Source organism: Vanessa tameamea, chromosome 31, assembly GCF_037043105.1.
Source record: "Vanessa tameamea isolate UH-Manoa-2023 chromosome 31, ilVanTame1 primary haplotype, whole genome shotgun sequence".
NCBI classification, from domain to species: Eukaryota; Metazoa; Arthropoda; class Insecta; order Lepidoptera; family Nymphalidae; genus Vanessa; species Vanessa tameamea.
Genome location: NC_087339.1, coordinates 2806176 through 2829888, shown reverse-complemented (window position 1 = coordinate 2829888; position 23713 = coordinate 2806176). Strand labels below are relative to the sequence as shown.

Below are 23713 nucleotides of genomic sequence, written 5' to 3'. Positions count from 1 at the left end.
TTAGTTGTACAAAGCAATATTATTTTGCAAAATATACGTATAATGTTATGACATTTGAATTGACTAACATTCTAACATTGCGTATGCGGTTTGACATCTGTGGTCGCGTTAACATCCAAACAAAACAGAATGCTTAAAATAAAATCAAAATAATCAATAAAAATTTAGTTATAGTCTTAATAATGACTGAGATTTGCTGTGGATGTCTCAACAATGACCGTAGGATGGTGAAAATTGAGGATTATAACGCGAAAAAATGTTTTATACAAATTATAAGTGAACTACCGGTAATGAAAGTTTACGTGTATTTAATTCGCTTTTTATTTGTTACTAACTACAGGACCAGGGTTCACACGGGTAGAATAAGGATTTACATAAACCTTTTATGTCATAATATACAGCTATATTAGTCGGCATATTTTTTCCCGACAACTTTAACAGTCACCATAATCATCATCATCCTCCTGCCCTTATCCCAATTTTACTTGGGGTCGGCGCAGCATGTCTTCTTTTTCTATAAATGTAATCAATAAATACCTAATTGTAATGAAAAAAGGTTTTTTGTTATAACAATCACCATAATATTAATAATAGTAATATTTGCACGATTTTTTTATGAATTATACTCCTAAACCTTGCTCGCGAACCTTTACGTCCATTAGTGAAAACCTCATAAAAAATCCGTTCGGTTGTTTTTGAGTTTATCAGGTACATATGGTGGGAGGACTCAATAATGTTTTCTAGTGACTTCTATTTAGTAAAAAATCAGATGTTCAAAGTATCGAAAGTAATCAACAAAAGCATTTATTTATACTAATATTGTATTAATATAAATCAATTGACTTCTCATTAACTATTTAGATGTTGGTAATACATTAATAGCACCTACTACCCAACCAACATTGACATGCAAATATTATTAATATTTAATTAAGTTAAAATATAGAAAGGTTAACTGTAATTTCATACTATATGTCTCTAAATATGTTAAAAATAATATATATACATTCCAAACACAAACAATTTTCATATTTCTAAGATCAGAAAGAATAAATTTCTAAAGAAACTTTCATCCCCTATTTAAAATAAACAATGTTGGAGATGAATGTGTTCCTTTTCCTTTCATAGTGTTCACCTATGTTCTAAGAGTAATTCCTGACTAAAATTTCATCCTACTAGATACACCAGAACCTGATGTTCATAGTGTCAGTCAGTCATTAATATTTTATAAAGTAGATGATGAAAATAAACTCAAATAAAATAATATAGATTCACCAAATACAGATAATCTGTCTGTAGAGATTGATAAGTTAATAACCAATGATTTAATCAAAAATGTTCAATTTCACTTTCTTTCACAGAGATCAACATAAAAAACAGATTTAGAAATTATGATTAAGTTACTAACTAGGGTCGTTTAAATCTGAGAAATCAATATAATTATTATAATATTTGAAAAAAAAATATCCCAGTCGGTTTCTTAATTTGCTGTGAACGATTCCAGAGGTGGATAACACAATTTCCATAGCAGCTAAAGAAGCTATCACAAACAATTGCTTCAACACTGGAAACATTTTGGACTGTTCCTCTTCACAAAATATAGTTAAATTAAATAATGACGACCACGGTGGTCGAGTAATGTGTACACCGGTTTTCATGGGTATGTCACTCCGAGGTCCCGGGTTCGATTCCGGCCGAGTCGATGTAGAAAAAGTTCATCTATGATATTCAAGTTTTCTATGTTGTCTTGGGTCTGGGTGTTTGTGGTACCGTCATTACTTCTGATTTTCCATAACACAAGTGCTTCAGCTACTTACATTGGGATCAGAGTAATGTGTGTGATGTTGTCCAATATTTATTATTATATAATAAAACGATAAAATCAAAACAAGAGTGATCAATTAGGTTTTTTAAAAAAATTGTGTTTTATACAATTATTTTTAAAAATTCTGATTTTTTCCAACGCTGCTGATTGTTTAATCAATATAAACACAGTAGTCATACTGGACTATTTATTATTTTCTTGTACATAACTGTATAATATTCTTTTTCAGAATACCTACCTGGAGAAACAACTCCAACTCTGCTACGAATGTGCCGGCCTCCTATTAAAGTTTACTAAGTACAAACAACAGGTACTGCAATCGTATAAAGCGCTCAACAATTATGCTCAAATAGTAAGTTATCTCTTAAAAAGTATATATTATATTGACCATACCAACTTTGTATAGATAAAATTCACCCAAAGTTACCCCTCTCACTTGTTCAGGAACATATGGTCTATCTTAAATTATAACTAGTGACCAGCCCAGGCTTTGTTTGGTTTTAATTTATTAAAGAAAGTTGTATATTATAAATATATATTTATACTCTGTAGCACTCAGGAATAATGTCGCTTTATACCTGCGGAAACATTTTTGGGATTAGTTTTTAGCTCGGGAGATTTACCCCCTACATACAATCAAAATCAAACAAATTCTACCTTATTATAATATTTGTATAATGTAAGTATGTATGTGTTCCTGATAAATATTTAGCTCATAATCCCTAATAGACAAACTGATAACACTGTTAAAATGGCTTAAACGCTGAAAGTGTTCTCTGATAAATTTTGTATATTTCTTTTCCTAAGAACCTTCTAATAAGTATTAGAAAACTTTATAAATGATGATAAATAAAATCAAGTTCAAGTATTGTCACCAAGGGAAATTGGAATTTATTTTTATATATAATATTTCATTTACAGGAAATATTACCGTACAAAAATTTAGAAACTAGAAATCTTTACAACATATCAACGCCATACCCTCAAACAGACGATGCACTACAAACAATAGAAGTGATAAAAACCGAAATAAACACAGAAGAATACTTATCTGACATCAAAGAAGAAAGAGAGCTATCAAACGACGATGAACCCCTAATAAAGGTAAAGAAAAAGAAGAAAAAGAACGATCAAATAAAGAAGGAGACAGAAGATGCACATTTTTTTGAAGTAGAATTAAGCAAAGAAGAGATCTTAGAAGAACTCAAGCAGTTGGCGTTGAGAGAAGATTATGTGAATGCAATGTTTCAATGTGAAAAATGTGTGATGTCCTTCCCTAATGCTGATGACCTCGCTGATCACATTAGTCTGAAGCATGAAATGGTAAGATACTGACATAGATTCTAGTTCAGATTAATGTACGTCCCGGTATCACGTGGTCCACCTCGAAGAGACGGAGGGGGTATAGGAGGAGTCCCACATAACACCCCCCACGTGAATTGGGGGGGGGGTTAGTTTTTCATGCAAGATAAAAAATGGCGTTAGATTTTTTTTTAAGAATATTAGTATTGTCCCTATTAAATCAGAGAATTACTAATGTTCCTATTTACCCCTCCTTTTAAGCTTAAAACTTGTGTTAGTTTTACTTGGTGGTAGGGTGAGCCAGTGAAACTACAGGCACAAGGGACATAAAATCTTAGTTCCCAAGGTTAGTGGCGCATTGGTGATGTTAGGAATGGTTAATATTCCTTATAGACAATGGTCTATGGGCGGTGGTGACCAATTACCATCATGTGGCCCACTTGCTCGTTGGCCTACCTATATCATAAAAAAAGGGGGACGACAATGACGAGGCCACAGGGGTCAGGATCGATCATGCGACTTTTTACATCGCTAGGGCCTTAAACCATTGTACTGTTGACCCTATAAATTAATAAATAACATGTCTCATAGACAATTATTTTTTTTAGTCTACCGCCTGTATATACTGTATACTAAGAATTTGTATTTTGAACGCAGTTTAAGTGTGAGTAAGCCAGTGTAACTACGGGCATAAAGGATGAGACATCTTAGTTCCCAAGATTTGTGGTTATACTATGATGATCAGACAAGGTACCATTTGTCAGTCCGCCTGCCTGATTAATTGTTTTGATTTTCAGAATTCATCGAAGTATAAATGTTCGATATGCGAATGTTCGTTCTCGTCGGAGGTTTCGTATAATTATCACACGAACAAACATACACGCAGATACCAGTGCGTCGTGTGTAGGGAGAGATTTGCAAGCAAGAGGGGGGTCCTGAAACATTACAACATGGTACACTGTCACAGGTACGTAGCCTAAACTTAACAAAACTTGGTGGTAGGGCTTTGTGCAAGCCCGGGTAGGTACCACCCACTCATCAGATATTCTACCGCCAAACAGCAGTACTCAGTATTGTTGTGTTCCGGTTTGAAGGGTGAGTGAGCCAGTGTAACTACAGGCACAAGGGACGTAGCATCTTAGTTCCCAAGGTCGGTGGCGCATTGGTGATGTAAGGAATGGTTAATATTTCTTACAACGCCATTGTCTATGGGCGGTGGTGACCACTTACCATCAGGTGGTCCATTTGCTCGTCCGCCTACCGATATTATATAGTTATAGATCAGTAACTACTGAGTTTCTTGCCGGTGCTTCTATGTAGATTGTAGAATCTACATTGTATTGTGGTAGTTTAACATTAAATTCGACACTAACGTGACGATTCAAAAGTGATAACTTAAACTAATCTAAGTTGAACTATTTAATATTGAAATTGTTTAACTTGAGAGAAGCTTAAGTTATTACTTAAATTTTATGTATATTGATATGAAAATATAAGGAAAGGTTTATTTATTAATAAAATATATTATTGATTATTGTAAGACTGCCTGCCTGACTAGACCAAGCGTGAACTGTTAAAGCCATGAAATTTATTGATTAGGAGCATTTTATTGAGTAGACAGTCACTGATAAAGGAATTTTTGAAATTCTACCCCTAAGTGGGCGTAATAAGGTTTGAATTTTTTTATGGAAATCCGACATTTTTTAAGTTCGATATATGAAATTATATTTTTGGGATACAGATTAAAAATTAGTAGATACGTATTTAGATGTTTTTGGTTGTTCTACCCTAAGCGTAAAAAATTAACGTAATATTTAAGTTACTCTGTAAATATATTCGACTTCCGCGCGAGCGAAACCGCCTGCAACAACTAGTTGATTATAAAATATATTTTATTCTTGAATATGTTTGTATATTAGAATTTTGTGTGTGTACATTATTAGTATTGTCGTTGCCTGCGACAGGCAGACTGGCGCCGTAACGCGTTACGTAACGAAGCGGTTTACCCTCCCATAGGAAGTTATCGTTTCAAAAATTATTTATGTTTTTCTATTTCAGGACTGACATGGACTTTGATTATGATATTAGTACTGAAAATTATCCCCAACATCCAGATCAAAGGTAATATATAATATATACATTACTAGCTGGACATGCGGCTTTGTCCGCGCGAAAATTAAAAACTTTACCTATAGCAAACAAATTGTCACAAAAATTTTACCCCCTCGAGGGGTGAATTAAAAAAGCAGTCTATGTCCTTTCCCGGGAGTCAAACCACCTCCAAACGTATATCATCGAAATTTCAGTTCGGTTCAGCGGTTTAAGTGTTAAGAGGTAACAGACAGAGTTACTTTGAATATTTTTTATAGTACGAGGAGCGATCAATAACGATAAACGGGTATTGTGACGACCTCCGTGGTCGAGTAGGGTGTACACCGGTTTTCATGGGTACGCCACTCCGAGGTCCCGGGTTTCGATCCCCGGCCGAGTCGATGTAGACAAAGTTCATTGGTTTTCTATGTCGTCTCGGGTCTGGGTGTTTGTGGTGCCGTCGTTACGTCTGATTTTCCATAGCACAAGTGCTTCAGCTACTTACATCGGGATCAGAGTGATGTGTGTGATGTTGTCCAGTATTTATTTATTATCGCAGGGCCTAATTACGTGGAATCTGTTGTTTTTAATCACGTATACCCCTCACTAATATCGATTAAAAAATATATATAAATAGGTAATTCATTCAAACACAAGCAGTCGAAGGGATCACGTCAAGATGGAGAAAAATGGAATAAGAGCCGTCGTTAAGTACCTCTCGCTGAAAAGATGTGCACGAAAGACATTCGCGCAGACCTATTGGGGGACTCTCCTCCTCCAAATTCCACAGTTGCAAGGTGGAGTAAGGAGTTCAAACTGGGCAGAATGTCGACTGAAGACGAACGTCGCTAGGCGTCCATCCGTGTCCCGCACCGAGGATAATATCAAGGAATCTTACCAGATGACCGAAGATTGACCATCCAATATTTAGTTAAGATCACAGGGCTCTCGTTTGGAAGCATTCAAACTATCCTGACAGATTTGAACATGAGGGGGTCTCCGAAGGGGGTCCCAAGAATGTTGAAGCAGCTTCGCATTTCAAGAGGTGATCTTGAAAAATATCAAAAATATCGCTTTATAATCAAAAAGGCGGCTTTTTGCACTGGTTTCAAGCTGAGCAGGCAAGATTATGGCGTCTGTTTTTTGGGATGCCGAGGGAATTATCATGATTGATTATTTGGAGAATGGAGGTAGTACTACAGGCCAGGTCAGGGCGTCACGGTAGCATGCGGAAGCGATCCCGTGGGGCCTGCCGATAAGACAGAAATGGTACCGCTAGTTTTTAGTGGGTATTCCGGTGTACCGGGTCGCACTCGGCGAGTCCAACATACCCCCACTTCCACGTGGGGGAAACGCGTAACGCGTATTTCCAGCGGAAAAAACGGTTCTGGTTTATCATTTAAATCAAATAGGAGTAATTTGTCTATGACATTTATATAAACTGTTAATTTAAAACCGTATTTTCCAATTTCTGGCTTGCCTAGAGGACCCCCATTGACTAGGGAATCTAGGCGGTTTTCCTACACCGCTCAGTGGGCAATCCGGTCCAGGGAGTAAAAAAGAGGATTTTCGATCACTGGTTGAGATTTCATTAGTTTTTCGTAGTGGTAACTATCGTATCATTGGTGATATTTATAATTTCCAGTGCGCAGGACGACAAGGCGTCGTTTCCGTGCGAGTTCTGCGGGAAGACGTTCAAATGGCGCACGTCGCTCAGGAAACACTTGGAGACTCATCGCATCGAGACGGGCGAGAAGAGGAAGCCGTACTGTGCGCCTTGCAGGTATGTTTTGATAAGATTTTAATATAAGATTTCAAATGTCAAGTCTTCCTTAAATATATTCTACTCGGCCTTAAACACAACTTCTGAAGCACCTCGCTGCTAGTCCAAGATTTTATCATATGGGCGAGGTGCCCCCAAAACCGTGGACTTTTTTGCACCCGAACCCTGGAGGATTCTTAAGACGCTCCTATGTGGATTTTTTTTTATGATGTCGGTAGGTGGACGAACAAATGGATATGGTACCACCTGATGGTAAGTGTCTCGGGTCTGGGTGTTCGTGGTACCGTCGTTACTTCTGACTTTCCATAACACAAGAGCTTCAGCTACTTACATCGGGATCAGAGTAATGTGTGTGATGTTGTCCAATATTTATTTCAATAGTAAAAAGTTACATTATTTATGAACGCTACAGGGTATTAATTTTATTTATAATATATAATTTTCTCTATTAATAAAATGCACCCGTGCGAAGCCGGGGCGTGTCGCTTGTCTATAAAATATTTGTTTTATTAACGAATTTTAATTTCGCAGATTGTCCTTCACAACAACATCGAATCTGCAGAAGCATGTTCGAACCAGTTCAAAACATCAAATACAACTTAAACTAAGGTAAAAAAAAACAATAATCGAAATTTAATATGGCATAAAACAGCCGCCATATTGCTATAATCGATTAATATGACAAAAAAGCTTTCTATTAAACACGTCGTCGGTATTGTTGCATTGCAAGCTACTGCCATATTGATTTAATCTTTTAATATAGCTATCATTATTTTAATCGTCCGCCATATTATTATAGAATTCAAGATTATTCCATACAAATTATTTCAAACAAAATTCATATACCTCTTAACTCCAATGTTAACTATAGAACAACAGGTGCCATATTAGAATTTTCGGTTATTATGGCAATAACGTTCCTTTTTGATCACACATCCGCCATATTGTCAATTGTACGCGCGAGAGATGAGTGGACTGTACTATGATGAATTAAGAGGGGAGTTGTTACCTCAAAATCCGGGCTCTTACTTTAGAAGACACTTTCTTCTCGGGAGCCCCCCCTTGGTCTTCTCACACTCGAAGAACACAGCCAAGGGATGGGTGTCATTTGTAGGATAGGGGGGGGATAATAGTTTGTTACACTAGCTAATTTTTAAACGCGGCGTACTCACGACGCACACGTTGCCGCGGCCACACGAGAAGGGAATCACGTCATACGTCAAAATCATACCATGGACAAGATTATTGACGTTTCAATATATGCACAAATCCTAAATACGCCACAGAACAAAGACTTTTTTCTAAATTGACTACGTGAGGAGCGTAATCTAAACGCAGGTACCATTAAACAGAGCGTTTATTCCAGGAAGCTAACGGAGTCGCTACCGGAGCTGACCGGCCAGGACAGGCACAAGGCCCAACTCGAAATAAGGAAGTCCGTCAACAAGTCCAGGCACCAGTTCCCCTGTACGCAGTGCGACAAGAGATTCCTTTGGAGGGGAAACTTGTTGAGGCACATGAACAGTCACGCGGCCAAGTGAGTGTTATTTTGAATTCTTGTTTAACTTGCAAGGTTATAGTCGATTTCAATGGCAGGAGGAGTTAGATATATAAACAAGTTTGGCCTTGAATTGTTGTGACGTCATTGGTCGAGATCCAAACATTCGTGAAGTTGCTATCGGAACTTTTGAAGTAGAATTAAAGTGGATATAAGTAGTTAAGTTTAATAGTGTCGTGTTGTAAATAGATATGACGGCGTAACTTGTCCCAGCTTGTTTATAAAAAACATGACGTCAGCATTGCTGACGTCACGGATGTCAGGATTTGGATTTCTATCCATCCTCGAAGGTACTTAATTAAATGCAGGAAATATTCTTATTTTGATTTATTCCAAGCTGAGGAAGTCCGATCGTTCCGACGGCTCGTACCAGCCTGCCGATACCATTTTTTTTTTTATCTGTATTTGTGTGTTGCTGACCTCCGTGGTCGAGTAGTGTGTACACCGGTTTTCATGGGTACGCCACTCCGAGGTTCCGGCTTCGATTCACAGCCGAATCGATGTAGAAATAGTTCATCAGTTTTCTATGTTGTCTCGGGTCTGGGTGTTTGTGGTGCCGTCGTTACGTCTGACTTTCCATAACACAAGTGCTTCAGCTACTTACATTGGGATCAGAGTCATGTATGTGATGTTGTCTAATATTTATTTATTTACAATGATCATCAATCAAAGCTATGATATAGTTTTATGTAACTTTCAGGGCGAACGGGGATTTGGTCTGTAAGCCGTGCAACAGAACGTTCTCGTCGATAGCGACGTACCAGCAACACATGAAGATAAGCAAGAAACACGTGTCAGAGAATGATTTCAAGTGAGTTCAATTCTAATTTCTCTATGGTCTCGTGGTCCCGACCCACGCCGGGCTTGTCTATGGTTCAAGTTTGTTTTGGGCTAGCAGAGAAGTCACTGAGTTCTCTATCGAAAAATTTCATGGGCTGGGTTTGCAAGGTGGGTGTTTACGCTCCACGTCCACCTTCATCATCATCACCACCATCATCATCATCACCACCATCATCATCACCACCATCATCATCACCATCATCATCACCATCATCATCACCACCATCATCATCACCATCATCATCACCATCATCACCACCATCATCATCACCACCATCATCATCACCATCATCACCACCATCATCATCACCACCATCATCATCACCATCATCACCACCATCATCATCACCACCATCATCACCACCACCATCATCACCACCACCATCATCACCATCATCATCACCACCATCATCATCACCATCATCATCACCATCATCACCACCATCATCATCACCATCATCATCACCATCATCACCACCATCATCATCACCACCATCATCACCACCACCATCATCACCATCATCATCACCACCATCATCATCATCATCATCCTCCTTACATGCCATTTCTCGGACGGTATGTTTCTTTGTTGGTGTTTCCGTCCGATCGAATTGTGAGGGAATGGACTGTTTTGTTAGCTCGAGAGGTGGTCATTGCTGAAATTGACCTTGACAGAAATAGTTAGTCAGTTTTATTTCATTAGTAAGTTACGGTTATGACGTCACAGGTTCATGTGCAGCGATTGCGGGAAAAGATTCCCGACGAAGTCTCGCCTGAGGGATCACATTAACTGGGAACATCTCAAGAACTACGTGTACAGCTGTGACGAATGTCAGAAGGTACGTGTTGAAAGTTATTTGGTGGTAGGTGCCACCATCCTCTGTAAATTCTACCGTCAAACAGTGATATGATATTGTTGTGTTAGGGTAATTCTGGAACTACAGAGATATTACGTCTTAGTCCTCAAGGGGGAGGCATTGACGTTGTTAGGGATGGTTAATATTTTTACAGCGCCAATGTCTATAGGCGATGGTGACCACTTACTATGTGTGACCAATTCGCCAGTCTGCCTACCTATTTCAGACCTGAGACTATAAAACCGTAAAGTATTATGAAGATACTAAAAAGACTAAGTAAAAAAAGCATTGGTATTTCACGAGACGAGCTTCCAAAGGAAATAGCCCCTGTGAGCTCATGGGTTAAAGCGTGGCTTGTATTGGCCAAATAGTTTTTTAGAATCGACTTAATCGCGCGCATCGACCAATGAGGCGCGAGTATTTTGTTCCGTAGGAGGTCGACTCGTGGAATGGATCATAGTTTGCAGGTTTTTTTTAGTATACCACGTACAATAGAGATTCAGTGTGATCACGTCACTAATGGGACACGCGTCCGTTTCATTCGAAGGTATTCAAGACGAGCAACTCCGTGTACCTCCACAAGCAAGTCCACAAGAAGGATGTCGTCGAACATCTCTGCGATCACTGCGGGAAGCCGTTTCCGGTGAGTGCCCGCCTCGTGCGGCGTCGCGGGCGGGGCCGCGTGTCGGAGGAGTCGCGTAACGCTCGAGGGCTGTTGCAGAACCACGCCAAGCTGCGCAGCCACATCGCGGGCCGCCACGCGCGCGCCGCCGCGCACCGCTGCGCCGCGTGCGGCGCGCGCTTCGCCTGGCACTCGTGCCTGTCGCGCCACGTGCGCCAGAAGCACGCGCGCTGACGTCACCGCGGCAGCGTGCGAGAGTCTAATGCATAATGCGGCCTTCATTTCGATGTATTTTAATACAGGACTGACATGTTGTATGAATGACAGAGTGTTGCCAGATGTTAGCCATAAACAGTACTTGTTCCGTACCAAATTTCATCGAAATCGGCTCAGCGGTTTGCCAGTGAAGGAGTTTAAGACGGACCGAGTCGAGATTTCTTTGTATATGAAAAATACCTTATCAGTGATGTCATCTAAGAAGTCGTTTCTTGATGGAACACGCAAACGTCCGTCGATAATACTTTTAACAAATAAAATATTTAAAAAATAATAATTTTGTTTTGCAAGCCGTACTTTTCAAGTGACAGTTGACATTTGAGCCTATTCTTATATGAAACGTATTGTACAAGATGTCTGAGTGTGCGTGAAACGATTAAAAGTACAGACAGCAAGAATTAGTTTAAATTTTTTTATTAATAATTCCTATATAACTTATAGTTGCAAACATTGAGATGTCTATCACAACGACGCGCTCTTCAACCGGAATTCTGAATAAAGCAATGATTATAATTAATTTCTAATTTTGTTGTTTTTCTTTGATTTTACAAAGAAATTGAAGTTCTCCTTGTTCGTCCCCTTTGATATCGATTTTTCGTTTAGCTCGTCGCTATCCGATTTCTCTTCGACGATAAAACCTGAAAATTACATAAAATCAATCGCGCAAAGCTCTACAAAGCTTTGCACGAGCCCGCCTGGGTGGGTACCGCCCGATCCTCAGTTATTATATTGCCTAGCATCAATACTCTTGTATAGTGACAAAGGGACATAACATCTTAGCATAAGGGACATAACATCTTAGCATAAGAGACATAACATCTTAGCATAAGGGACATAACATCTTAGCATAAGGGACATAACATCTTAGCATAAGGGACATAACATCTTAGCTACCAAGTCTGATGGCGCATTGGCGGTACAAGGAATATTTAATATTTCTTACCATAAAAAGTAGCTAATTTGCCCCCCTATACTCTATTCCAACCATAACAGGAAAAAAGCCAAATAAACAACATTTGACAGAAAATTGACGCGATGTCATTGGTCGAGAGCTTGGTTGATCTGTGATATTCACTATGGATTTACAAAAAATTACGTTTTGAACGTCGATGAAACTGTTATCGGAATTTTGGAAGTAGAATTATAGTGTTGTATTATAAATAAAGATATGTTAATCATAAACTCTTAGCAGTGCACAATATTTTATTTTTTATTTATTTTTTATGGCGTTGGTTGGCGGACGAGCATATGGGCCACCTGATGGTAAGTGGTCACCACCGCCCATAGACAAAAGCGCTGTAATATAATTATATATATAATTTTGTAATATACAAATACAGCTCAGTTATTGACGAATCGCATGAAATGCGTAAATCTAAGGTTTGTTTGTCTTTTTTCCTACTTCCATTGAATAGGCTCTATAAAAAATAAGAACACATGCTGATCCACGACCCGACTCGGCCCAGGGTATAAGAGGGCCTCTGTTTAGAGGTGGAGGGCCTCAAGAGCCAATTTGCCCCCTACATTCATTATAAAAGATGACAATGATCTAGATTACCATAATTTGTTAATTTTTCGATTATTTCTTTGAATTTGCCGTTTTTGCTCAACATTTGGCATATTTTTCGTATTTGCTCCGCAAGAAACGTCCACATGTCTTCGGAATTAAAATTTTGTCCTTCGTCATTGTCGACTTGAAATGATGTTCTTAGATTCAAATTAACGCTTCTTGGATTCACAGCGTCTTCGGAAATGGACTTCGCTTCAAGTCCTTTAAGTATATAAGTTAAATTTTAGTGTATACTAAATGCAGCACTGAGATACAAGTGAAACTTTGAGCTAACCCATCTGGGTTGATAGGACCCACTCATCAGATATTCTACCGCCAAACGGCAGTAATTAGTGTTATTGTGTTCCGGTTTGAAGGGTGAGTGAGCCAGTGTAACTACAGGCACAAGGGACACAACATCTTAGTTCCCAAGGTTGGTGGCGCATTGGTGATGTAAGGAATGCCTTAACTTGACGCGTGTTTAAAATGTGAGTGACATTCGCGTCACGGTACTCCAGTTCCGATTTATTCTTGAAACACCGCAAGAAATTGTACATGAAATAAATTTTAAATTACAATTTCACCAAAATAAATAACTGAATTCTTCAATAATGCAATTTTTCATTCAAATTTAAATGGACATGTTTAATAACACGTTCGGCACGCGAACGTTTCCTCACGACATATTCCTTCACAGCACATGGATCAGTTCTCGCAGATTCGAATTAAGAATTAAAAAAATACGTTCGTACAATAAAAAGTAACAATACCACAGATAAAAAATATATGAAAAAGCGCGGCAAAAAACAACATACTGTCGAGATCGTTAAAATTTTATAACATATTTTATCTTCGAATTTTATTGTATCGTAAAATAAAAAACTTATCAAGTTTAAACGAACTTTATTTTCATCATAAAAACATTTTTTTTTACATAAATATAATCTATTTCTATTTACACGTAATGTAGTCTGATGACACATTTATGTCCAAGGCGGCCATTTTTTTAGGAAACGCAGTGAGTGCAGGCAGGACAACTACCTAACTCCGGACAACACTAAGAATTGACCATATAACTAAAGCTATTACTTGCCAGATCGGACCAGAGTGTTTTAGGTATTGAAATTGATGGTAGTGCTCTGTGCAAGCCCGTCTGAGTAGGTACCACAAACTCATCACTTATTTGGTTTAGTATCCTCGTGTTCAGGTTTTATGGATGAAGGTGAATGAGCCAATGGGACTTCATGGACAAAGGATAACATCATAGTCTCCAAGGTCGGTGCACATTCGCGTAAGAGACGATTACTACTGCTTACAGTGCCAAAGTCTATGGTGGTCACCACTTAGGTGATTGGTTTAGTGCTTAGCTATAAGGCCCGAGAAAGCTCCCGGAGAGGACGACAAGCATACTGAGTACTGCTGTTTGGCGGTAGAATATCTGATCAGTGAGTGGTACCTACCCAGACTAGCTTACACAAAGCCCTACCACCGAAACCTCTTTCCAGTCCCTTGAATTGCAAAAGACAGGGAATACAGTGCAGCTGTTCACTTCAATATATCCTCAGTCTTAACTTCCGGTCGGAATTGGATATAACTGAATTACTCCTCAATATCCTCGACGTTTGTTTCCGTGTGCTTCAATAGTAATCTCTTCGATATGACTTTGTGGGCGAGTCTCTTGTGGGTGCAGAGCGCACCGCTCCTCCGGTAGCGTTTCCCGCAGAGGTCGCACTTCAGCGGCTTTTCTCCTGTATGTATGGATTCGTGTTCTCTTAACGCTGTCGTATCCTGAAAAAAATAATTAAAGTATAAACACATACTATTAATATTTATTGTTCACGGCAAACATAAAAAAAAAAAAACAGAAATCTTAGGACTAAACACAATAATTTTATGTGTTGTACGACGGGCAGACTTCCAGAGCCAAACTGAGAGAGTTTTAATAACATCTGGGTAAGCAGTGCAGCCATAAACTTACATACAAATATTTACACAGTAATACCTTATACATAATACATATTTTATATATATATATATATATATATATATATATATCTCTACTACAGTAATAAAAATTTAAGTTAATAAAATGTTATATATGAGGAAATTAATTGATGTCGTCTAAATTATTATTTAAGTTATATTTTATAAGAGCATTTTTAATCGTTGAAATTGATTGTGATTTTTTAATTTGTACACCATTATCGATATTGGAACCAGTGTGTTACATGGTACCATTATATTCTGCCTAGAGCTTTGGAAATGTACGGACTCCTGTGACGTCATTTCATAATATAAATTTTATGTTGCCAAAGATTTTAAATGTCGAATCTACCCAGAACCGGAAAGCAAGTAGTTACTCTTTCCCGATACTAAAGAATACATAAGTCGTTTAGTTTATTTTAATTTGATAAGAACGTCTAACATAACAAAATTTGAAGTTGTTGTAATCTGTGGTAAATTTATAATTATAGTCTGTGAACGTCTAGCGCCACCTATAGTTAAAAGGTGAAAATCCCTCTCTGTCTTGGTCTTCGTACCGATGTAGTCAATATTTTGTAAGTCTCTATTAATTAAAGTATAAAACAATAATATCGCATTATTTATTAACATCACCAATCGATCTAATAAATCTAACAGAAGTGACAAGAAGAAACAACGTAATCTATCTCGCGATATTGTAAACTGTCGAAATATCGTGAACGGTGATTTAACTCAAAATGAAACGTCAAAAATTTCGATAGTTATATTTCGGTTAGGTTAGGTTAGAGTTTTTATAATTTAACTTTAATTAGTTACGATAGACTATAATCTACCGAAAAGTTAAATTGTAAGCAGTATGTTACGGTTCACAATCTCGCGAGATAGATTATAATCTAAGGATATTTACAACTTTACGGTGACGTATATAACATAACTGAAAAGCAATTAAACCTCCTTTCAATTTATAAAATAAAATTACACTGCATGGACATCAACAAACACGAACTCCATACTTTTTATCAAAGTATTTATGCTCAGATTCAAGTGTTAATAAGGAAAGCTAAATATAATGACAATTCAGTCTCACCCGGCAAACTTTCCCACAAGTTTGACATAAGTATATTTTCCGCACCGTCTCCTTCTTTTCGCCGTAGTGCGTGTACTTTAAGTGACGGGTAAGCAACCTGCCCGATGATATTATCTAGAATAGATACTGTACTTTTAATTCATGTTCAAATCAAACGGAAAATAGCAATCCCCCATTTTAAGGAATTATTAATATCAATGATTACCCCCCAATTGAGCTTAACGCTCGTGATAGGAGTGGGGACGACAAAAGCTCAAAACAAAGAGTCTGGATAGAACCTGCGACCTTTAACATTGACGCTTCAGATGTTTAGTGACATATATATGTATCTAGAAGGGCAAAAATGTAAAGCATTGTGGGGTTACGTCAACTTTACGACAAAATTTACAACATCCGCCTCGCAGAGGACCAACTTAATGATTTTTTTTCGACGGGACTTTCACTGGCAGATAGCGGATATATTTTTTTTTAGCATAGCAGCCTATAAATTTCCCACTGCGGGGCTAAATGCCTCCTCTCCCTTTGAGGAGAAGGTTTGGAGCATATTCCACCACGCTGCTCCAATGCGGGTTGGCGGAATACACATGTGGCAGAATTTCGTTGAAATTAGACACATGCAGGTTTCCTCACGATGTTTTCCTTCACCGCCGAGCACGAGATGAATTATAAACACAAATTAAGCACATGAAAATTCAGTGGCGCCTTCCTGGGTTTGAACCCGAAATCATCGATTACGATGCACGCGTTCTAACCACTGGGCCATCTCGGCTCTAATAAGATAGCGGGTATAATAAGGAGTAACTTGGGCTACTTTTATTATATATAGAATAAAAATAAAATCACTACAATAACCAAATAACTTAAATTCAAACAACGCGCACGAAGTCGCGGGCACAGCTAGTACTCAATAATACCGATTTATCGAAGGCAACATTTATCCGCAACAAATATTCGATAGCAACAGTTGCTTTGCTGTAACCGTAACAGGACCCATAGTCTTTTTTTTTCAGTTTAGGTAATCTCTTACACAACACAGGATCCTCACTGACCTTATCACAAATCGGACATTTGTGGTTACTCTTCCCCATGTGACGGTAGTTAATGTGATCGTGGCGATCGGCCTTCGTGCGGAAACCTCTCTTGCAAATCGGACATCGGATTCTGGAACAGTCAGAATGAATACTTGTGAGAAATTTGTGAACATCGAGGCACACTAACGTTGGTGGCTAACTACTGTGTGCATTATTCTAGAATTTTCTGTTGAAAAAATCGAAAAGGTCATCGACAGAGCCGTCTATGCTGGCGCCCTTGGAAACATCCATGAATTTAGGGCCCTTTTGGTAGATATTTACTACGGAACGGACGAACGAACGAACGGACAGAAGTGATAACTTAAACTGTCACTGTAAAGTGAGAAGGAGCCCGCCGCTGCCGTAAGCGTAAGAGAGACGCCAGACAGACTGGCGCCGTAACGCGTTACGTAACGAAGCAGTTCACCCTCCCATAGGAAGTTATCGCTTCAAAAACCTTACCTAAACGCGTCGTTTCCGGCGTGTGTCTTCGTGAACTTTAGGTGCTGAAGGTACGACGAATGAGAAACGAATGATTTGTTACACTCGAAGCACTTTACACTCTGCCTTTCTCCGTGAACTTTCAAATGGGCCTTCATCGTGTCGTACCGGATTAACTTCCCGCATATCGGGCACGGCTGTCGGGGCAAAGTGCCCGAGTGTAGGCTGGAATTATTATTAAAAAGATAAATAAAGAAGTTAATTTTAAGCGGCACAGATAATATATACTAGAGGGTCGCAATTCAACAGATTTTTTTTTCAAATTTCGAAACCTATGGCAGTTTTTGTTTCGATTTAATTTCATTGGAAACTGACGACGTCTGACATTTTAAATTGTTTTTTTTTTTTTTAATATAGTCGAAGGCCGCTCTCTACCCAGCCATAACGATTTTTCGCTCTCTAAAATTAATTAACAATTTAGTAAATTTCAATCAAGAATCCTCTTTAATTTTCTGCACATCTACGGCTGGAGCTCTTCGAAATGAAACCATAACCGATCTTCAACGTGCAGCTATCTTCCAATAATCACTGGGACAAAAATCGGCTTACCCTATTAATATATAAAAAGATTTGTGTTTAAAGTTCATCTCGCACTTTGGTCTCGAGGAATCGTGAGGCGTACTACATGTGTCATAGGAAAATCTTTTTTTTTTATGATATCGGTAGGCGGACGAGCAAATGCGCCACCTGATGGTAAGTGGTCACCGCATAGACAATGACGCTGTAAAAAATATTCACCATTCCTTACATCACCAATGCGCCACCAACATTAATAAACTAAGATGTTATGTCCCTTGTGCCTGTAGTTACACTGGCTCACTCACCCTTCAAACCGGAACACGACAATACTGAGTACTGCTGTTCGGCGGTAGAATATCTGATGAGTGGGTGGCACCTACCCAGGCGGGCTTGCACAAAGCCCTACCACCAAGTAAATCCACGTGTGTTTCCAAAACTTTCTCCTAAACACAGTGGTAACGTTAGCCCAGCTGTAGCCTTATCATGACCTTATCATTTCGTTAAGACATAACCCACCGTTCATGATTCATTAAGTTGTACGAGCCAGTGAATGTTTTCCCGCACGTGGAGCACTTAAAGTCGGGCTGTTTGTGAACTTTCTGTATGTGGAGCGTTCTCTCTTTCTTGGTGCTGAAATATTTAAAAAAACATTTTAAACAAGAATTCCTTTAAGCTGACATTCTTGAAAAGAAGTTTTGTTTGTTTAAAATAGTGGGCCGATCATAATTTATGAATCGGCAAAGTTAAAAATACTAAGTATTTCTGTTTAGCGGTGGAATGTCCGATGTTTGTGTTGGATTGTATCTACCACTTGCTTGGACAGTCCTACCACCAACAAAAGACGACCATTTTATTAAAATACTCACTCGAATAATTCATTGCACTTCGAGCACACGTAGCCAACCGACGTGTGTTTGTCCGGCGACACGTCCGCCAACCAAGGTTTCAGGCCTGGATTCTTCAAATATGATCTCTTTCGTAACTACAATAACATAATAGATTTTTTTTAAGGATTCAAAGTTGTTTCACGAGGAAATTGGAATGTAATTAAAAAAATATACATAGTTCTGTGTCCTTGTGCTAAATGGGGCTAATATCAATAACATAACTTTTGGTCATCAATGATGTCCGTTGCTTTACATAAATTAATGTAAAGTATGTTTTCATTGTATGTCACTAGATGGCGTTGATTTATTTTTTGAAGTTTGTAAATCGCGCTGTCTAGATTTCTTTGTAAATGGTATATATGCTCATATCAATGTAACGTAAATTTATCGAATCTATTCAAGTTGCGTGAACAGTTTAATATAATTCTTAGTTCTTACAACATTCATAAATTCGTCCCGCAGATTCCTTCCAGCTTAAATTATAACGAACTGGCAAATTCCCCTGGCTTCACATGATTACAGTTTATGTATATTTAAATCGGACGATTTATAAAAATATTTGTCTTCAATAGCCCAATGATTGAGGAAGGTATAGTCCAATTTTTTTTTTTTTTGAACATGCTGTCTGGCATATAACGCAGACTAAACCAATGGGTCTTAGACTATGAAAATTCTGACAAATATTTAATGTAGATCCGCGCCGACAAAGGATTTTTCAAAACTAAATTCCTAAAAGGGTTAAATTGGGGATGAATGTTTGTATAGAAATTCGTCATTTCGCGAAACATAGGATGAAAGTTTTGTAGGGAAGTTCGTCATTTTTTGTAGTTTTTAGGCTTCTGTTTGTGGATAGAAGACAAAACTGTTATACCGTTTTTGAAAATTGTCAAAATGTATTCCTGAAATCTTGTAGTTGATTCATTGCAGAAATTTTAATTATGACATGTTATAGGCAACACAGACTATCAAAAATTTGAAATATTTGAAACTATCGACGGATTTTGTTTTACTGTGCCCTGTCCCGTCAGATAAACGCTAAGTAACAACATTTCCATATAAAATAACCACTAATCTAACCAAAAATATTATACTAGCTTGCAGGACCACCTTAATTTAGGTTAGAAGGTTCAAAAAACCAGGGCGCCGCACCTTATGGGGTGCGACGATGATGTTCAATTCTTGGGCCATCATTGAGGCGGCCCAGGAGGTCACTTAAAAATATATTTTATGGTAGAAATAGAAGTAGAAATCTCCTGTACAGTGATTGCACTCGGAGCTGCTAGCTCGAATTCGCCTACGTGAAATTAAGTTTGTGACTATAAGAGAACATTCAGACATATACGCACGCAGATAAAGCAGATCCGTAGCGTTTTTCTTTACAAATACGAAGAGATTTAAAGCTGAAATATTATAAACCAACTCCTAAACCGCGTCGCGTTTGTACGATGTATTTGTATTTCTAGTTAAAACCTTGCTAATGAGTAAGTACTTAGTTAGTTTAACGATTACAAAACACTTACCTCTTCATAATATTAGTATAGGGATGCCTTACCTTCCGAATTTCCTTCGGTATACTCTTAACAGCGTGACCGATTTTCAAATGTTTCAATATAACGATGACGTTATACGAAATATTGTCGCAGAAATGGCACTGGTATTTCAGATAGTGATCGCTCCTGTGTTCATCGTACCATCTCCTTTTCACGTACACTTGGCAAATATCACACTTCTTGTGTTTTGGGAGCTGGTAAGAAAAAAAAAAGTTACAAGAGCGTTCTCGTCGAAACATATGGAGGGGCATGAGTCGTGAGCTCTTTGAAGGAAAGGAGCCTGGGACGCCGACGCTGCACGCGATTGGTCCGTCAGTTGATGCCTGTCGTCAATTGGACTATCCCTTTTCATTCGGCGACTGTAATTTGTTTTGTGAAGTTTACATGCACGAACTTGCCCCCATACTGCCCATCTGTGCTCACGGCTCGTTGCGGCTTTAACAACCGAACCAAGCAAAATCGTCAAGGTGACAACATTGATTTTGAATTGAATTCGCCTTCGTTTGGTTGTTATAGCCCGCATTGGAAATACTATAACACACAAGTGAGTGCGCTAACAAATACACTCCCCTCATAATCCGATACAGTCCGACAAAATTTGCAAGTGTGGTGAAATGTAGGTTATTTCCATAAGATTACTCTCAAACATTATATTATATTATTTATAATACATTATCTATAACAAAGACATAAACAAGACATAAATAAATATTGGACAACATCACACACATTACTCTGATCCCAATGTAAGTAGCTGAAGCACTTGTGTTATGGAAAATCAGAAGTAACGACGGTACCACAAACACCCAGACCCGAGACAACATAGAAAACTGATAATTTTTTTCTAAACCGACTCGGGCGGGAATCGAACCCGGGACCTCGGAGTGGCGTACCCATGAAACCGTTCTACACACTACTCGAGCACGGAGGTCGTCATATCTCTGTATTTGAGATAGACTTACCTTTTTATGCGCCTCATTCATATGCGCCTGATATTCCGTTTCATCTCTAAACACTTCCACACATGTATCGCACTTGAACAACGCTTCAACAAAACTCGGCACCGACTTCCTATCTTGCAAACTATTTTTCAGTTCCCGTTCATTCATTTTAATAATTGTATAATTCATATTTTCTTCCACTATAATCTTTCTGATTTGATCCTTATTTCTGTCTATATTTAAGACATTTTCAACGTCTCCTCTAGTCGTTAGTACTGAACTTTTGTCGGATTCAATTAATAAATCTTTATCATCATCTGTTCCTTCATTTGAATCGTTAATCAAGTCTGGAAAGACCAGAAACTCTGCATCACTCTCACTTTTAATAGAGTCGCAGTCTTCATCTTTGATCGTGTCGTTAACGTCAGCTGTAATATATTCGTAGTCATATGAATTTTGATGACTGTTAGACAAATTAGATAGGCAATAGTGCTGGTTCTTCTGTAATTTGAAAGAATATTAAATTATAAAAGTCGATCGAATGAACTGAATTGAAGATACATAAACCACTTTAGTAGTAGAAATAAAATGAAAGTGGTAGTTGAACAAGAATTGTTTAAAGCACATAATTTCACATAATAAAGGGTGAGGCATTAGCCCAGCGGTTGGAAATTTACAGGCTGTTTATATCTATTTTAGTATTGTATACTATATCTATAAAAAATTTAAAATCACATCTAAAAATCTCATAGTCCAATATAGTCCAAGTACCAGTCCAATTAGGTATATGAATGTTAAAAAATAGTTTTAGCCCATTGGTTGAGAAAGGTTATAAATCAAAACCAATATATAGTTTACTCGAGTAACTGTTACAAACACTTTTCAATCAATGTTTTACAGAATTGTATTGAACGTTAAGCTACTACCGGCTGGGAATATAAATTCTATCGTGGTGAACAAAATAAGAAACTCATAAGTTATTCTGTACCAACATATCTATATAATTTGATATAATACAAGCTTGTATTACAGCCATATGTCTGTTTGTCGGGACTGTGACATATTTTTGATTTACATTTACTATTAAAATATTAATAAAATGAATCATAACCAAGCCTCTAAAGATATCCCAACACTTTTAATACTACTTTTGCAGCCCACAAATAAATATTGTAATTTCTATACGCCTGTATGTACTTGTTAAGAGACTCCTGATATGTCATGATGTTGCATCTCTTTCTGTATAATGTTGTTATATAAATGCTTATGTAACTTACGTTAGTACCATTAATGATGTTATCTAGACGTTTCTGAGAAATACACGCTTGATCTCGGAAGTTACACAGACGGTTCAACAACGCTTTACACTCCCAACAAATATGGAGATCTGCTGTTTCCTTGTAGCATAATAACTAAAAAAAAAGTTTTGAATATTGTTTTTTAAGATTATTATAGTTTTGGTCATTATAAGCATAGATAATACATATTCAAATAATCCAAATTTATGTTAGTAGGTGTCTATAATGCCAGATATAAAAAATCATTAAAAAAATATACTTGTATGCACTGGCAGGCTGGTAGGCACTGACAAGAGGGCCCCTTAGGAACTAAGATTTTATATCTATTGTGCCTGTAGTTGCACTATCTCAGTGGGATGACTGTCAGTCAGCCAACTCAGCTCAGTCCAAACCGGATGAGTTAAGTCAAGCTGATCGCCCGAAGAGGTGTTAACTATCCAGACGGGCTTTCACTGAGCTCCGTAAAATAAATAACGTACAATATTATGTTTACATTACGGCTATTTTAATTTTAGTTTATTAGTGGAAGGTAAATAAATAATTTTAATATTCACCTCATAAGCTTCCGAATCGCATGAAAGTAGAAAAAACAAATTATTTATACCATCATCGATGCTACAAAGTCGGGTTAACTTTCTATCTATACTTAAACAAGTACAACAAATATTCTTAACTGTTACTACTAGGGATTCGTCCATGTTTCATAACTTTTTTTATTGAAATTTCGTAGTTATGTATTTAAACTACCAAATAGGTCAAACAATTAAATAAACCCGCATCACAAATAGTGAAGTAACCGATTATCTGACCTTTGACGTTTGAGATACGTCAAATGTCAGATTATTTGTTTGTAAACGGCAAAGGTATTTTACCATACACCCTCTTTGTTATAATTTAAGTGGCAATTAACATTGCCTAAATTTAATAAATGAAAATTGGACATATATTAAGAAGAGTCCACAAAGAAGCATAAACTATATAAATAAGATATTGTATAATTTATCAACTTAATACAATGGTAATATCTTAGAGTGGTTCCAGATACACGGTAATTATAGGACAATTAAAATTTTACTAGTTAACTGAATTAATTTAATCCGCCCCAATTTTATTTCGTGACGTCTGACCTACTCATTAAAAACATATCAGCAGGTTTTATGAATGTATATTAATT

At 37.7% G+C, this 23713-nt stretch overlaps 2 protein-coding genes across 2 annotated transcripts; one reads left to right on the top strand and one right to left on the bottom strand.

Moving 5' to 3' along the window:
• The first annotated feature begins 98 nt into the window (after positions 1-98).
• LOC113391374 (zinc finger protein 771-like) lies at positions 99-11336 on the top strand. Its single transcript, XM_026627321.2, has 12 exons — positions 99-287; positions 2055-2177; positions 2747-3148; positions 3925-4094; positions 5186-5248; positions 6864-7001; positions 7533-7610; positions 8368-8538; positions 9260-9370; positions 10127-10238; positions 10804-10899; positions 10978-11336. Exons 1-12 carry the CDS (start codon positions 183-185, stop codon positions 11110-11112), a joined length of 1704 nt encoding a protein of 567 aa, XP_026483106.2. The 5' UTR covers positions 99-182; the 3' UTR covers positions 11113-11336.
• A 2806-nt stretch (positions 11337-14142) lies between these two features.
• Positions 14143-23310, bottom strand: LOC113391411 (zinc finger protein 454-like). The gene is made up of 10 exons (XM_064220095.1): positions 23094-23310; positions 22519-22653; positions 21263-21742; positions 20303-20494; positions 18730-18845; positions 18380-18493; positions 17306-17509; positions 16823-16934; positions 15774-15887; positions 14143-14491 (listed from the first exon to the last, which is right to left on the bottom strand). The coding sequence occupies exons 1-10, from the start codon at positions 23235-23237 to the stop codon at positions 14303-14305; spliced, it is 1800 nt and encodes a 599-aa protein (XP_064076165.1). The 5' UTR covers positions 23238-23310; the 3' UTR covers positions 14143-14302.
• Positions 23311-23713: the final 403 nt, after the last annotated feature.

Bases quoted from the DNA above. Each gene is read 5' to 3' on its own strand.
- LOC113391374 (XM_026627321.2), top strand. From the start codon at position 183: ATGACTGAGATTTGCTGTGGATGTCTCAACAATGACCGTAGGATGGTG. The intron at 10,239-10,803 runs GTACGTGTTGAA...TTTCATTCGAAG, and splicing joins GCTGTGACGAATGTCAGAAG to GTATTCAAGACGAGCAACTC. The intron at 10,900-10,977 runs GTGAGTGCCCGC...GGGCTGTTGCAG, and splicing joins ACTGCGGGAAGCCGTTTCCG to AACCACGCCAAGCTGCGCAG.
- LOC113391411 (XM_064220095.1), bottom strand. From the start codon at position 23,237: ATGGACGAATCCCTAGTAGTAACAGTTAAGAATATTTGTTGTACTTGT. The intron at 18,846-20,302 runs GTAAGGCATCCC...ATGTTATTGTAG, and splicing joins TACCGAAGGAAATTCGGAAG to TTACGAAAGAGATCATATTT. The intron at 14,492-15,773 runs GTGAGACTGAAT...TATTTTTTTCAG, and splicing joins CTTGTGGGAAAGTTTGCCGG to GATACGACAGCGTTAAGAGA.